Source organism: Salvia splendens, chromosome 18 (assembly GCF_004379255.2).
Source record: "Salvia splendens isolate huo1 chromosome 18, SspV2, whole genome shotgun sequence".
Lineage (NCBI taxonomy): Eukaryota > Viridiplantae > Streptophyta > Magnoliopsida > Lamiales > Lamiaceae > Salvia > Salvia splendens.
Window position 1 is genome coordinate 2,404,937 of NC_056049.1, and position 15,862 is coordinate 2,420,798.

Genomic DNA, 15,862 nt, shown 5'->3' on the forward strand with positions numbered 1-15,862 from the left:
TTTCACACACTACACACACTACACAAATTTCACACACTACACACATTTCACACACCTTACACACACTAAACAAATTTCACACACTGCACACATTTCACACACTACACAAATTTCACACATTTCACATTGTACACACACTACACAAAATACACACGCTACATACACTATACACAAAATACACACACTACATGCAATTCACCCACTACAAAAATTTCACACACTACACACACTACACAAATTTCACACACTTCATGCACTACACAAATTTCACACACTTCACGCACTACACAAATTTCACACACTTCACAAATTTCACATACTACACACATTTCACACACTACACAAATTTCACACATTTCCCGCATTACATACATTTCACAGACTACATACGTTTCACACATTTCCCACATTACACTTACACACACTACACACATTTCACACACTACACACATTTCACACACCTTACACACACTAAACAAATTTCACACACTGCACACATTTCACACATTACACAAATTTCACACATTTCACATTGTAGACACACTACACAAAATACACACGCTACATACAGTATACACAAAATACACATACTACACACATTATACACAAAATACACCCGCGACGCAAAATTTACACAAAATACACACACTACGCACGCTATACCCAAAATATACACATTATTCACAAACCAAAATTTCAAATTTGGTTCAGTTTAAACTTTTGAAAAATGTCAATTTTTTGATTCAAATCGGAAAAAAATCTAAAACTGGGATTTTTTTTCCAAAAATTGGATGCTTGAAATGTGTAAAATATGTATAAAGTGTGAAAGTGTGTGAAATTTGTGTAGTGTGTGTAATGTGTGAAATGTATGTAGTGCATGAAATATGTGAAATTTTTGTAGTGTGTGAAATTTGTGTAGTGTGTGTAGTGCGACAAATGTGTGAAATTTGTGTAGTGTGTGAAATTTGTGTAGGGTGTGTAGTGTGTGAAATGTGTGTTGTGTGTGAAATATGTGTGGTGCGGGAAATGTGTGAAATTTGTGTAGTGTGTGAAGTGTGTAAAATTTGTGAAGTGTGTGAAATGTGTGCGGTGTGTGTGAAGTGGGTGTATTATGTGTGTATAGTGTGTGAAATGTGTATTTTGTGTATAGTATGTGTACAATGTATGTGTGCACAAATTATTCAAATTCAATTTTATATTAATTACTTCACTTTACCAAACATAAGATTTGAAATATTCAATTTCTTCCAATTCAAATTCCATAAAATTTCAATTCTAATTCAATTCCAATGTATCAAACGAAGCGTTAATAGTATTCACTTTTACCAGCAGTATAAAAATATCATAAAATCATGAGATTAAAACAGATAGACCCAACTGAGGTTTAGCAGAATGGAAGAAGCGGCTTCAGCTGTAGATGGATAACGTTTCAGTTTGCTGAAATTTCCCCCCCAAAACGGTTACACTGCAACAGCGTAAGCAATGGCTACGTCGCTCCTGCATCCACCACCGCACTGCATCTTCACCAATCACCACCGCCGCAGCCGCCAGCTGGTGAATCGGCGGAGGAATGGTCCGGTGTTACGTGCGGCTTTGATTACTAACGAAGACACATTTTCTGCAATTTCCGCGTCCGATTTCCCTCTCTTCCAAACCGCGCTCCCTGCCGAACCTACTCCTGCTTCTCAGGTGACCGCATTTTCGCCAATTGAACTATTTTTACGGATAATTGATGTCATTTCGATTAATATTCTGATTAATTGACCGACTTGTTGATAGTTGGAGCCAGCGGATCCCGATTTCTATAAGATAGGCTATGTTAGGAATATGCGAGCTTATGGAATCGAGTTCAGAGAAGGTCCCGATGGATTTGGAGTGTATGCGTCCAAAGATATCGCGCCTCTTCGCCGTTCCAGGGTAATTCTTCTTCTTTTTATGAGATAATTGTGTGATTTTGATACTATGTTGCTTTGATATGTATTGATTGGAATGCAATCTTCTTATGATATGCAGTTGATTATGGAGATTCCACTGGAATTGATGCTAACTATAAGTCAAAAACTCCCTTGGATGTTCTTCCCGGATATTATACCGGTTGGTCATCCTATCTTCGACATAATCAACTCAACCAACCCCGAGGTAAATGCGTGGCAATAAAATTTCTTCGTTAATACGTTAGTTGTATATTTGATTAAACTGATAGTTGGAGATCTTAGTTTTCAGTTCCTCATGTGCATAATACTCTTTGGTTTACGTCAGACAGATTGGGACCTGAGGTTGGCATGTCTTATTCTATACGCGTTCGATTGCAAGGATAATTTTTGGCAGCTGTATGGCGACTTCTTACCTGCTGCTGATGAGTGTACCAGCTTACTTCTTGCAACAGAGGTCGGATATGTGTTCCTTTATACTTATTTCTGGGGCTTAGTTTTAATGTCGTTTGATGACCGCTGGACAAAGTTCATACGTTATGTCATATAAAAGTTGTGTCTTTGTGGCCTTCGAGTACCTACTTCACCATAATTTGGTTTATGCTGTGAAATCAATGTCATATAAGCTATATTCAAACACCGAAAGTTCTCTGTATTTGTTATGAACTTGTGTTACCATGTGAGATGGTTGCTTTACTCTCTTCGGGACAATTGCAGGAGGACCTTCTGGAGTTGCAGGATAATGAACTTGCTTCTACAGTAAGACAACAGCAACAACGAGCTTTGGAGTTTTGGGAGAAAAACTGGGTATGGATCTGTCTTTTATAATGATGTATACTATCAGGACTGTCGTTATGGCATTAGTTAACTGGTTTTAACTGTATGGCTTTCAGCACTCTGCAGTACCCCTTAAAGTAAAACGCCTTGCTCAAGAGCCTGAAAGATTCTTGTGGGCCATGAGTATGGCACAATCTCGTTGTATAAACAAGCAAATCAGAATTGGTGCCCTAACTCAAGATACTAACATGCTCATTCCTTATGCCGGTTAGTCTCTCTCAAATGAGGTTTGGTCATCTCTTTATGTAACCTTCCATGCCATTGGAGAAGAAAATTTTACTTTGACCTGTTTAAAGCAGTCGGTGTATTGTAGAGTTATTGCTTATTTGGATAACGCAATTTCTTTTGGAACCCAACTATTGAGAGTTTTATCATTTTTATGATGAGAACAAGTTAAGAACCTTATGGCATGGTGGTAGCCACCTAATGATCATCAAACACTTGCCAATATATGTTTATTTCACATCTACTGCTGATTCCAATTCAGAACTCACTTGTTTCACAAGTTTAATTAGTGTTTAATAACTCAATTTGACTGTTGGTTAATTTTTCTTTTTCTTGCAAGCTGATTGACCAGAAACAATATTGTACATTAGCTCATTAAGTATATGCGCTTGATTGCATGTTCATAGATATGTTAAATCATTCTTTCAAGCCGAATTGTTTCTTCCACTGGCGTTTCAAGGATCGAATGCTTGAGGTCATGATAAATGCTGGGCAAGGGGTCAAAAAGGGCGATGAGGTATAAAATACCACTGGCTTTATGTTGAAATCAAAAGTGTGTATTTGAACTTTGGCCATCATTAAACCAAAGAGAGAAATCTCAGGACAATTGGCATCTGTTTTTATATTTGACTGAAGCTTGCTAGTACTATTTAACCTAAGATGATACCATTAATAGTATCTGAAGTTTTTTTCGCATTTCAAGTATATGCATCTTATTTTGGGAAAACATGACGAGCCAGATGATGGCTTGGTATATATTTCTGAAAGAATTGTAGATTGAAGTGCTAATTGAGAGAGAGAGAGAGTGTGTGTGTGTGTGTTGAGGAATGATAAAAGATGACATGATGGTATATATTCATTCCATTTCATTTGCATAATTGTATGCCTTCTATTGATCTCTACACAGATGACTGTCAGTTACATGAATGGACAGATGAATAACTTCTTCATGGAAAGATATGGGTTTTCATCTCCAGTGGTAATTTTCTGTTCAACTATTAAAATGGAAGATGCTTCTTTTTTTTGTTACTTGATGTATCCTTCATTACTGGTGTTATTGTTTATTTTTACTTATCTATTTGAAACAAAAATTGCAGAATCCTTGGGATGTTATCCAGTTCTCTGGCAATGCACGGATTCATTTGGATTCTTTCTTATCCGTCTTCAATATATCTGGTCTTCCCGAAGAATATTACCACAACAGTAATATTGTTTCCTTCTCATAAGTATTTCATCTATGGCTTGAGCTTTGTTATGGTTCGTGAATTGAGGAGATGTTACGTATCAGGTAAGCTATCGTATGATGACGATAGCTTTGTTGATGGGGCCATTATCGCTGCTGCTAGAACAATACCCACTTGGTCAGACGGGGACATCCCTCCCATTCCAAGTGCAGAAAGAAAAGCTGTGAAGGACTTACAAGAAGAATGCCATCAAATGCTTGCAGAGTTTCCTACAACCGCAGAGCAAGATGAAGAAATTCTAGGTATGCTTAACATTCCGTCATGGACTCCTTGATAGATAGAACAGCAAGAAACTGGTGAATAGATTTTTGAATTGGATATTTTGTGTGTATTTACTTTCTTGTTTTCTTGCTGTAGAGTCGATCCCTGAAGCTAGGAGGACGCAAGAAGCTGCGATAAAGTATGTATTGTGCACAGAAAAACTGTCGTTAATTCGGATGCATTAGAGGAACACAGTCCATCTTACTCGCTGTTTTTCTGCGCAGGTACAGGATGCACCGGAAGTTGTTCATGGAGAAGGTTATTCAGGCACTGGATATTTACCAAGAGAGGTTATTATTTTAATCTAGGATCGAACAAGCTGTACAAAATACAGCAAGATTGAGAGAGGCAACGAAACTACTTAGAAATTTTGTATCGTTCTGTAAATTGAATGGAAATATAGATAATTTTCTCGTAGCATCATGACTAGCTCGAATGTGCTGCCTTCTCTTTAGAGCAAATTGCCGGAAAATCACGAAGTTTGGTTCACTTAGGCAATTTCTCCCTCATTATTTAGGCAATTTCTTCATCGATGGGCAGATACCTGAAATTTTTGCGTGGGACAAACATTATAATTTATCCATAAGAAAGAGTGTATGTGTTTTAACAAAGAAAATTGATTATAGAGTAAATGGCTGGAAAATAAGGGTAGGTAGCTACAGATTCATATTTTTTTCTAAAATTTTCTACATTACAATTTGTATTTTCTTGATTTCTTTGATTACATCAACACTGCCTGTCTACAAAAATCACCAATAATCTCCACAAGAGCAAGCACCATCCTTGAAATGATGGAACCGCCTAACATCCCTCACAACAATCTCCCTATCAACAATCTTGGAGATGAATTTTGTCGCAGAGTGGCAATCGTTACAGACTCTCAGATTCTTCGAGACTCGAATGGTCGAGCCACGAGGCGTGTTAAGGAGGCCGAACGCAATCGCCAGTCGCTCGCTGTGCCCACACAGCAGGCTCTCCTTCTCCTCCTCGTCAACATTGTGAAGAACACACGACGTGTCAGGCACGTAACCGTCCCTCTTCATCCTATCGAACAGATCATTCAGATATGCGTACAGCTGCTCGCTCTGGGGGTGCCTCGTGTCCCCAGCCACAAACTTGTGCACCTCGCCACTGTACTCGATCCAGCTGCATCCGGGTTCTTTCTTCAGCCGCCTGCTTTTCATATTCCTACGAACTTCATTAGCCTTCTCCCAGAGCCCGGCCGAAGAGTAGATATTTGACAGCAGGACGTAATGGCTCGCAACGTTCGCTTCTAGCTTAAACAGATTGGATGCTGAGATCTCCCCGAGCTCTACGTTTTGATGGATCCTGCAAGCACCAAGCAAACTACTCCACACCCCAACCTTGTCGAGCCCCACAGGCATCGAGTTGATGATGTCATGCGCTTCATCAAGCCGCCCTGCTCGACCAAGAAGGTCAACAACACAAGCATAGTGATCAGCAATAGGTTCGACTCCATGTTCTACTTTCATCGTCTGGAACAATCTTTTGCCTTCATCAACCAGCCCGGAATGACTGCAAGCTGCAAATACTGCAATAAAAGTAACCTCGTTAGGCTCAACTTCGTCCGCCATTTTCCTAAAAAGTGCCAACGCCCTGTCTCCCTCTCCGTGCATCCCACAAGCTAGGATCATAGCATTCCATGTTATTACATTCCTATTAGGCATGCTCTCAAAAACTCTCCGAGCCATAACCAAGCAACCGCACTTGGCATACATATCAACGAGCGCACTTCCAACAGCCACATCCGATTCCAATCCATTTCTAAACGCATAAGCATGAATCTCCTTTCCTTTCGCTAGAGCTGCCAGAGCAGCACAGCCAGGGAGAATGGTCATGAGTGTTACAGAATTAGGTCTAAACGAGACCTCAACGTTCTTTTCAGCTGTTTGCATCTCGTGTAATAAGATAAGAGCATCTTCGTGGTAACCACACACCACATAGCCAGTTATCATTGTGTTGTAAGACACGATATCTTTGCTTTCCATACTGTGAAATATATATTCCGAAACATCCACCTTCCCGACCCTGGAATACAAGTCCATTAGAGCATTTTGAACGTATCTATCACTCCCAAGCCCCAGCTTCAAGACGTATCCGTGCATAACCTCTTTATCAACAAAAGCATCGCAGTGCACACAAGCCGGCAACACACTAGCCATTGTGGTCGGGTTAGGGAATAAACCGGACATAACCATCAACTTCATGAACAACCTCACCGCCTCCAAGTAAAACCCGTTTTGCGCATAGCCAGCAAACATAGCATTCCATGTCCCAAGCTTCCGATCCAATGCACTCTCGAAAACTCTTCTCCCACTCACAACTTGCTTACAGTTACAATACATATCCACCAAAGCACTTGTCACAAAGGAATTCCTCATGAAACCATCATTCCTCACTACAAAAGTATGAATCTCTTTCCCCAAATCCAACAGCTCCAAATGGGAACAAGCCGGGAGCACGCTCGAAATGGTAACCCCATCCGGCTTAAACCCTTCATCATTCATACCACGGAAACACTCCAAACCCTCGTAGAATCTATCACTCTGCGAAAACGCACTGATGATCGTGTTCCACGACACCATATCACGATGAGCAAAACACTCAAATATGATCCTAGCATCATCCACTCTCCCCAATTTCGCATACATCGCCATCAAAGAATTATCCGTAAACGTCTTTCTCTCATCGACTCTCAAGCTATACCCATGAAGCTGCTTCCCAAGCCTCAATCCATCGCCCCTTTTCAAATTGCTACAAGCAAGAGCGACACTGACTAAAGTAAACGAGCTAGGCTCGATTTTCTCCAGCCCCATCAAGCGGAAAGCCTCCAAAGCCAACTCCCACTCCTCATATTTACACAGGGCGTTTATCAGCGAGTTCCAAGAAACCTGGTCTCTTTGGGGAATTCTGTCGAACACCTTGAAGACTTGCTCGACTTCACTGCCGCATTTGGCGTACATGTGCAGAACAGTGTTGGAGACAGTGGCGTGGGAATCGTAGCCCAATTTGACGAGGGAGGCGTGAATCTGCTTGCCGAGGCGGAGGTCTTGGAGGGCGGTGGCGGCCTTTAAGGCGGCGGGGAAAGCGTAATTGTCGGGGGGAATTCCGGCGGCTTGCATTTGGATGAAAGTGGTGAGGGCTTGATTGGGGGAGTTTGAGCGGGCGTGGGAGCGGAGGGATTCGATCCATGAGTGTTTGGAGCGGGTGAGGTCGGGTGGTGCGGTGGGGATGAGCGGTGGATTTTGGGTTTGGATTGAATTGGGGAGAGATGGTGAGGAAGGAATTGGGAGGGAGCAGTGCATGCTTATTACATTAGCGGATGAGGGTGTGATGTGTGTGAAGAGATTCTTGATTTTTTTTTGTTGGTTGTATTTTTAAATTTATGTTTTTTATTTGCAGTTGTTTGAAACATTGATTTTATAATGTTTTAAAATTGAATATTTAATTATGTATTTTAAATTGAATATACTTTAATCACAAATTTTATATATTATGAAATGAATATTTAATTATAATTATAATTTTTTGTAATTATTTTATTTTTAGATAAAATAATTTTTTTATTATGCTTAAAAGCTCATTAAAAAAATGAATTTTCATTTTAATGGTTTTATATTAAAAAAAAGAATAAATAATTATGGAGTAATAATCAATTGATAATCAATTAAGTAAGTCCAAATCCTAGGCATCAGATTATAAAATCTATTGATTGAAATAACGAGGATTATATCTTAAATAAAAAAATCAGTATTAAATAAATTTAATTGGTATTATTGTCAATTCATAGTTAAAATTAACTATTTTCTCTCTTCTCAAAATCATCTTAAAATTTTAAATTACGTAACTCTCTCGATTTAAATTATTTTTCCGCAAAAAATATATCAAATTAAATGTAATTTCATAAGGATTCTAATGAGGTCTCAATTGCATATGTTCCGACGATGATCGAATCATGAAATTTTATAATTTTAATTTTAATTTTCGTATGTGTTGATTAACAGATTTTATATCAACAAATGCATCAAACAATCTCAATATAATGCATATACAATATCAATAAAACTGTATTGATATTTTTTTACTTGTGTTGAGATTTTCATGATTTTCATGTTTGTTGATATTTTTAATATACTACGTTGATATAAAAAAATTGTAAAATTATTATGTTATAACAAATAAACTATTTTACCATTTTGTTGATATTTTATCTACTATTTATTGAAATCCGTGAGCTTTATTCTCATCTACTCATTTTAAGATTTAATGATGTAGAATTGGTTTAAGTTATGGATTGGATACTTTATGCATTTTAATATGACCCAATGAATGTATCCAAATATATAATATTATGTATTTTCAATTTTTATTGGTGATTTAAATCTAAAATTATACCATTCGTTTATTGAAAATACTAGTATTAGAGATTTTTTATTTGGAATTTTGCTTAATTATAGTATATTTGATTTGAAAATAAGTTTAAAACAAAATGAATTGTTCAAAAAATCAAATGCAATATTAATAAACGAATTTTGAATTCTTTCAATTTTCAATACACTTGATCCGAAAAATTGAAATTTGCTAGTTCATATTTAATTTGATCTAAATCGTATTTGGAAAATTCAACAAAATTTCAATATTTAATTTCGATCGGATTAAAAAACAGTTGACACACAATTATTTAATGACTGGATCATGAATTAAGGCAAAAAGCCCAGCTATATAGCAAGAAAGCCCAATTTCGTCATGGTGTCGAACAAAATTACCTATAAATTCTAACCTAGGGTTTTTCAGCCCCATTCACGAATTTCTTCTGCAGCTGTTGCTCCCCAGCTTTCTTCTCTGCTCCGAAGGTTCGTTCGATTCGCCTGTATTCTACCGTTTTATGATCGTTTAGGCTCTCTATTTTTGTGTTTGTGATGATTTTTTGCCTTTTGCGGTAAACCTGCGTAGCTGCTGGTTTCAATTTGCTTGCATATGTTGTTCTTCTATGCTTGTTTGCATCCATTGTAGTTTTACAAGGCCGAATTATTGCCTAGATTGATTTAGGAATGTTTGTAGGGCTCTTTGGTTTATAATTATATGATTAATCTGTATTCTGTAGCTTTTGGTTTATAATTATATGATTAATCTGTATTCAGTAGCTTTTAGTTTATAATTTTATGATTAATCTGTATTCTATAGCTTTAGTTTATAATTTTATGATTAATATGTGTTCGGTGTTTATTGGCTAACCTAGTTTAGAAAAGTCCATCCACTCATACCCTCTAAATCAGGGGAAACAGATATGGATGCAATGCTAATATCTTTTTTGTTGAAGGAAAGTATTGAATTGGCTAACTCTGGATTTGTGTTATTGCAGAATGGAATCACAAATCAAGCATGCTGTGGTGATCAAGGTGATCGGCAGGACTGGATCCCGTGGACAGGTGACTCAGGTCAGGGTGAAGTTTATTGATGACCAGAACCGTTTCATCATGAGAAACGTCAAGGGACCGGTTAGGGAGGGAGACATCCTCACCCTGTTGGAGTCTGAGAGAGAGGCTAGGAGGCTTCGTTGATTTGTCCGGGGTCATTCATTCGAATGGCGAATACTCTTTTTGCATCTTCATTTTTTATGTAGGTTGCGTTTGGATTTTGTTACCTTTTAAGTTTCTGGTTTTGTTGCTAAATCGACCTTATATTGTTATTTGCCCCTACAAGGATGTGTTGGAACACTGTTTGTTGAGTAAAACTGCTATTTGTTTTATTGAGATTTAGTACTTTGTTTTTATCCATGCCTTGGTTTTCATGTAAAATAAAAAATTGGTCTAAAAAATCAGAACAACAACAGAATTTTGGTGAGATTTTTGAACGCAAGTAACGTAAGGAGTATGAAACAAAGTTGTCTATTACATACTTCCTCACGAATTTTTTGTCAAAAAATAAAATGACACTTAGATGTGACATATCAAAAAGGAATATTGACAAAAATAAAATGACACTTAGATGTGATATATCAAAAAGGAATACGATTCAACTTAGTTAAGACACTACGTTAAATGCAATGTTGCGATGTTATAGTGATAACGCTAAATTCACAAGGAGATCTAAAATATAATGTTGTAATTGTTTAGAGCATCCACAATGGATGCCCGATCACTCGAGATCGGGCTCGGGCTCGGGCGTCGTCGGGCATCCATTGCAGACATCGGGCATCTTCGGGCGCGACCGAAAGATCGGTCGCGCCCGATCTCTCTCCCGATCCATTGGGCGTGAGATCGGGCTTACATTACAGCCCAGCGCCCGAGCCCTATCAGGCAATTTTTCATTTTTTAATATTTTTTTAATTCTTTAAACCCTAATTAAACCACTATAAAAATACTCAACTTTCTCTTCACTTCACACCCTCTACCCCTCTCACTTTCTCTCCTCTTTTCTCATTTTCATACTTTCAAGAATGGATCCGAGTCAATTCCCAAACCCCCATGGTGTCGACGACGATATGCCCGACGGAGGACTGAGAGGATGATCAAGAACCTGAGCCACAAGTTGAACTTATATGACTAGTTAGGATTTTATTAATTTAGCAATGTAGTTTTTTTAAAAGTTTTTTAAAGTTTTTTTAAAGTAATTTAGTAATTTAGTTTAGTAATGTTTTTTTTTACTAAATATGATGCAGTTTTTTTAATTAAGTAATGTAGGTGTTTTTTCAAATTTGTAATGGTTAATACAATATATCTTGGTATTTTATTAATTAACAACAAAAATAAAAAAATAATAATATTAAAAATTAAAAAACAAATTAGTTTAATTGATGGGGCACCCACTAGGGCAAAACCATTGCAGAAAGAAGGGATATGCTAATGTGACAACCACTAGGGCATCAATTGTGGAAACTTTTATACTAACTTGTGCTAAGATACCCTTTCACTATTATGACCCCAATATATTGTTACACTAGCTTCTCTATTTCTAGTTCAGTTTCAACAACTGATTTTAGAATTCTACTGAGATTTCGATTAATCTTTGCTTAGAATAAGAATAACCATATGTAGTAGTACTAATTAGAATAAGACAAATACAACAGATGTGTGCCACCACTGGCCAAACACAAAAGCATGACATTAGAGTGGATATGAAGCATAAGCCAAAACCTCTTCTCAAATCAATGATGTGTGTTCATCCGAATACAAGAACAAGCTCGTAACGTTACATGAATGATACAGCTCTCGTGCATTTAGTGTGCACCTAACAATGCTTTAATCGCAAAGTTGACAGTAAACAATTGCAATTCCCTTCTAAAACTCACTGGAAGAAAGATTCATAGAGCTTATGCTATTCTTGGGACTAAAATGTTGGGCTATGTAGCCTGCCGGAGCATCCGTTGAAGTTGCATTACTTGCTGCTGCTGATCTGGTGGCAGCAGACTTAGCTGCTCTGACGTCAGATTTAGCAGTTGCTGAAGCACTGAAGGATCTAAGTCCGGGAGAAGTTGCATCTGTAAACAGTGAAAATTTAGTCAACATCAGATCAATACAAATTATAAATGCAAATTTCAAAACCCGAGATCTTCAGATGAATTCCAATTAATCCATCTAGATGCTGCAAAATCTTTATTTCAGCAGATGGGTATCTATTCAAACTGTACATCAGAGAGCAAAATCTGTATGAAGTTCTCATCTATTATATCAAGATCTCGTGAAGTTTCTACACCTTCAAATGAGTTTTGAATAAAAATACGACGAAGATGGACTTTCAATCAGAATAAACAATAACAAAACCAAAGTAGGTAAAGATATGTTATGCAGCAATTAATTACCTGAGTAGCTTGCTTCCCAGTGTCTGCAATTTCATTTTTTGGAGGTCGTCTTCCTGGAACACCCGAAAACTGGAGTGGTGCGGACATAGGTGAAGTTACGTTCACAACCTGTGAAGGAGTAGTGCTTCCACCATTCACTTTCACCAGTTTTGGTGCTCTATCGATCTGGTTCGTCTTACTAGGGATATTTAGAGCATGTCCTTTCATATCCATATCTTCCGGCATGACAGAGGATGTTGAGGTGCTATGCTGTTTCAGGAAAAAAGAAATTCGCAATCACCTTCAAGATGTGTAAGATTCCAGTATTAACTATTTATCACAATTTTTTACAACACTAATAATAAGCATAGCTTATGTTAAATTATGTTTAGAATCTTTTGTAATTAACATCAAGGGCTTAACTCAGTTACTTTCATTAATGTCGTATAATATTGCTTTGACTCGAAAAACAGATTCTTTGAGAAAAGCATTTTGAACAATCATGAGCAACATTAAAGTGAATGAATTTTTTGAGAAAGTAATACAGCACATGGTATATGTTAAATTTCCAATTCCTCTGCTATCATATCAGGTGAAGTTCCGCACCTGAATCCCTGTTGCTGAAAATTGTGGATTTACGAGCACAGAAGCATGAGTGGCAACAGTCTGAGACCTTGTCACAGCATTGCACTCTGGATTGCTGGACGGAACCGGGCCTATATTTTGTGAAATAGGATGTTGCATTTGCTGGTTGAGAGAAGAAGTCGGTACTGGAATTTGTTGTCCAGCTGACAAACCAATCAATGACTGAGGATGTGTAGAGGGATGGGAGGAAACTCCAAATTGAGCAACCAGTTGAGCTTGCTGCAAGGCTTGGTTCTGGTTTAATTGTGGATGTTGAATTTGAGTATGTGTAATAAATTTTTGGAGTGTGTTATATTGGTTTGGAACACCAGCAGATACTCGACTATCTTGTGCAGAAGGCATCAAACCCAATTGAATTTTGTTTTGTGGAAGGGGGGGTAGCCCAGAGAGAGTTTGAGAATTTTGCAGCAGAGACTGTACTGGTCGGCTCGAAGCTTGCCGAATATTGGGCGTCTGCAACTGAATAGTCAAAAAAATCGAATATACTAAACATTAGCTTGTAGCAAAACCCTAGCAATGGATGACAAACTGAGTAAGAAAACATACCATTTGAGGTGAGACTACCCCAAGAATAATCTCAACCTGCATTGAAGTCAAATGAAAATTTAATTACTGTAACTAATTGTATAAAAAATGAACTGAAGTTGGAAAAACTTAAATTTTCAGGTAAATCTCGGATATTGAGAATTCGAGAACCTGCATTAGATGTATGTTTACTACACTAGTATCAAAACTTAAGATCACAAACAATAAATAAAACTATCAAGAACCTGAAAAATAGCTTTGGACAAGTTGGGGATGGCGAGCAATAGTTTCCGGGCTTGTTCTTTATTTTGTGTAGCCAGTGCCTGTCAACACCACATGAATGCATAAGATCATAAATCCGTACGCTGAACTCTATAAAAAAACTCCCATTATTTCTCTAGAACATTAGCCTTTTCATCTTAGCATCTTATGGAACGAAGTATATTCAGTCTCAGAATCACTTCTGTTCATTTTGCTTTGACTTCTTTGGGAAAAAATAAAAGTAAAAAACATATCTTTATGTGCTATAATGTTTTTCCAGTTAAATGTTGGGTATCTACTTACCTTAAATTCGGAAAAAACCTCTATCAGCTGACTCCTCGACATTTTGGCCAACTGTTGAGTCAAAGGATCAGTTCCTAACAAGGACGGGGTCCGTACTCCGATCTGATTTGGTGTGCTAGCAGTCTGAGCCAATCCAAGAGCTCCTGCCATGACACTTGCAGCAGCTGTAGCAACTGAATCGCCTACCGGTAGATGAACACTAGGATGTCCAAAGACTGCTTGACCCCCAACTTGTTTAGGAGCATCTGCATTGCAGGCATTTTGCGGATACACTTAATGCTAACTAAGTGAAATGCAATCTTAGACGTATAAAGAATAGTGAATTCCTAGCTCTCCATTTGCATACCAAAATAATGAAATTATACAAAAACGAAATATTCTAGTTACCAACATTTGGGCCAACACCAGGACCACCACATCCCTACAAGAAAAAAAAGCAACAGTTAAGTAGTTTAAGAGGGAACAACATCTTCTATCTCAACAATATGATAAGTCTATGCACTCACACGAAGAGATAAACACATAGATAAACACATACACTGTTTACCTGTTCCCGGTTCTTGTCAGCATTCTTGTCATTCTCAGCAAAGTCAACTCTTAGCTGACGGCCATTTATATCATAACCCTGAAGATTACGACGAGCACTCAGAGCTGTCTCTTCATCCTTGTACTCGCAGAATCCATAACCCTTTGGTTTTCCGGTTTCTCTGTCAGTAACTAATCTGAAATGGCAAATAACAGGATCAGCAAAGTATGACTCAGTGTTATGGCAAAAAAAAGTATAGAAACTTTCACAGATCCATATTTGAAGAAATTGGCAAAGCTGTGGCAGATAAAACCTATTCATGACCTTGTTCCAACTATAATCACTATAGGTAACATTAAGATCTAATCATTAACACAAACGTACAGCCAATCACACCAGAAAACAATCAGTCAATCAAGTTAACCAAAACTCGAATCGAACTCACCTGAACGAAACAACTGGCCCAACCTCCTCGCAAATTTGAGTGATTTGCTCTTCGGTAGCATCATATGGTATGTTCCCAACTGCATACACACATACACAACCACAATTCAATAATTCAATCAGCAAAGAGTCTAACTCCCATCCCTAACTATCAAAATCAAAATTAACACGAGAGCAGTTATAAGCACAAAATCCCCAATCAATAAACCACATTTACACTATAAACCAAATCAATTTCGAAATCAGTGAGGCTTTGCCGCAACCAAACCACTGGAACGGTGTGTATAGATATAGAACAATACAGAAATGAGAATAGACAACTAACCGAAAACGCAGCGATGCTGAGATTGTGCATTGGCGGCCATGATATAAATCGTTTTCCCCGAGCTAATTGAAGCTCGCCGCCTTTATATATCACTCCACCAATTACGCAGCTAATTCTACTACCACGCGTATTTCTTCAATCCAAACCAACCTTGAAACTTGTATTACTCCACTATTCGGCTATATTCAAGTGAGTATACAATCATACTCCGGCAATTCAACGCCGACAATGAATTTCAAATGGAATCTCGATTCGAGCAGCCAGTTTTATTTATTTACAAATTGGAATTTGGAGAAGACGGTGGGATTTATTGAGAGATCGAGACTGTGTTTGTGTTGTGCTGGGTTGGCGCCCTCCATGATTTCATACTCTCTTGCAATTCATCAGGTTACGTTTATTAAAAGGAAGAACGATGGCAAAATCAAAGGAAATTAGATTGGGCTTTCTTATTTTATTTATTAAACTATAATAAATAGTGCAATATAATTACTGGCAAAATCATTTACTTAAATCTAGCACTAATTTAAAGGTAAT

The 15,862-nt window shown here is 37.7% G+C and overlaps 3 protein-coding genes across 4 annotated transcripts; 1 reads left to right on the forward strand and 2 right to left on the reverse strand.

Moving 5' to 3' along the window:
- The first annotated feature begins 1,358 nt into the window (after positions 1-1,358).
- Positions 1,359-4,921, forward strand: LOC121777277 (protein PLASTID TRANSCRIPTIONALLY ACTIVE 14-like). The gene is made up of 12 exons (XM_042174471.1): positions 1,359-1,689; positions 1,780-1,917; positions 2,014-2,139; positions 2,260-2,388; positions 2,649-2,738; positions 2,825-2,975; positions 3,401-3,510; positions 3,901-3,972; positions 4,091-4,196; positions 4,282-4,479; positions 4,595-4,637; positions 4,723-4,921. Exons 1-12 carry the CDS (start codon positions 1,483-1,485, stop codon positions 4,799-4,801), a joined length of 1,449 nt encoding a protein of 482 aa, XP_042030405.1. The 5' UTR covers positions 1,359-1,482; the 3' UTR covers positions 4,802-4,921.
- A 178-nt stretch (positions 4,922-5,099) lies between these two features.
- On the reverse strand, positions 5,100-7,858 carry LOC121777276 (pentatricopeptide repeat-containing protein At3g57430, chloroplastic-like). The gene has a single exon (XM_042174470.1). The coding sequence runs from the start codon at positions 7,822-7,824 to the stop codon at positions 5,248-5,250; it is 2,577 nt and encodes an 858-aa protein (XP_042030404.1). The 5' UTR covers positions 7,825-7,858; the 3' UTR covers positions 5,100-5,247.
- A 3,779-nt stretch (positions 7,859-11,637) lies between these two features.
- On the reverse strand, positions 11,638-15,750 carry LOC121777648 (cleavage stimulating factor 64-like). Of its 2 annotated transcripts, XM_042174965.1 has the most exons (10): positions 15,329-15,750; positions 15,005-15,083; positions 14,581-14,755; positions 14,421-14,454; positions 14,034-14,278; positions 13,715-13,792; positions 13,491-13,526; positions 12,906-13,403; positions 12,321-12,569; positions 11,638-11,999 (listed from the first exon to the last, which is right to left on the reverse strand). In XM_042174965.1, exons 1-10 carry the CDS (start codon positions 15,366-15,368, stop codon positions 11,862-11,864), a joined length of 1,572 nt encoding a protein of 523 aa, XP_042030899.1. In that variant the 5' UTR covers positions 15,369-15,750; the 3' UTR covers positions 11,638-11,861. The 2 variants fall into 2 exon arrangements, with proteins under 2 accessions (XP_042030899.1, XP_042030900.1); XM_042174966.1 differs by lacking the exons at positions 15,005-15,083; positions 15,329-15,750 and having other exon boundaries at positions 14,425-14,454; positions 14,581-14,722.
- Positions 15,751-15,862: the final 112 nt, after the last annotated feature.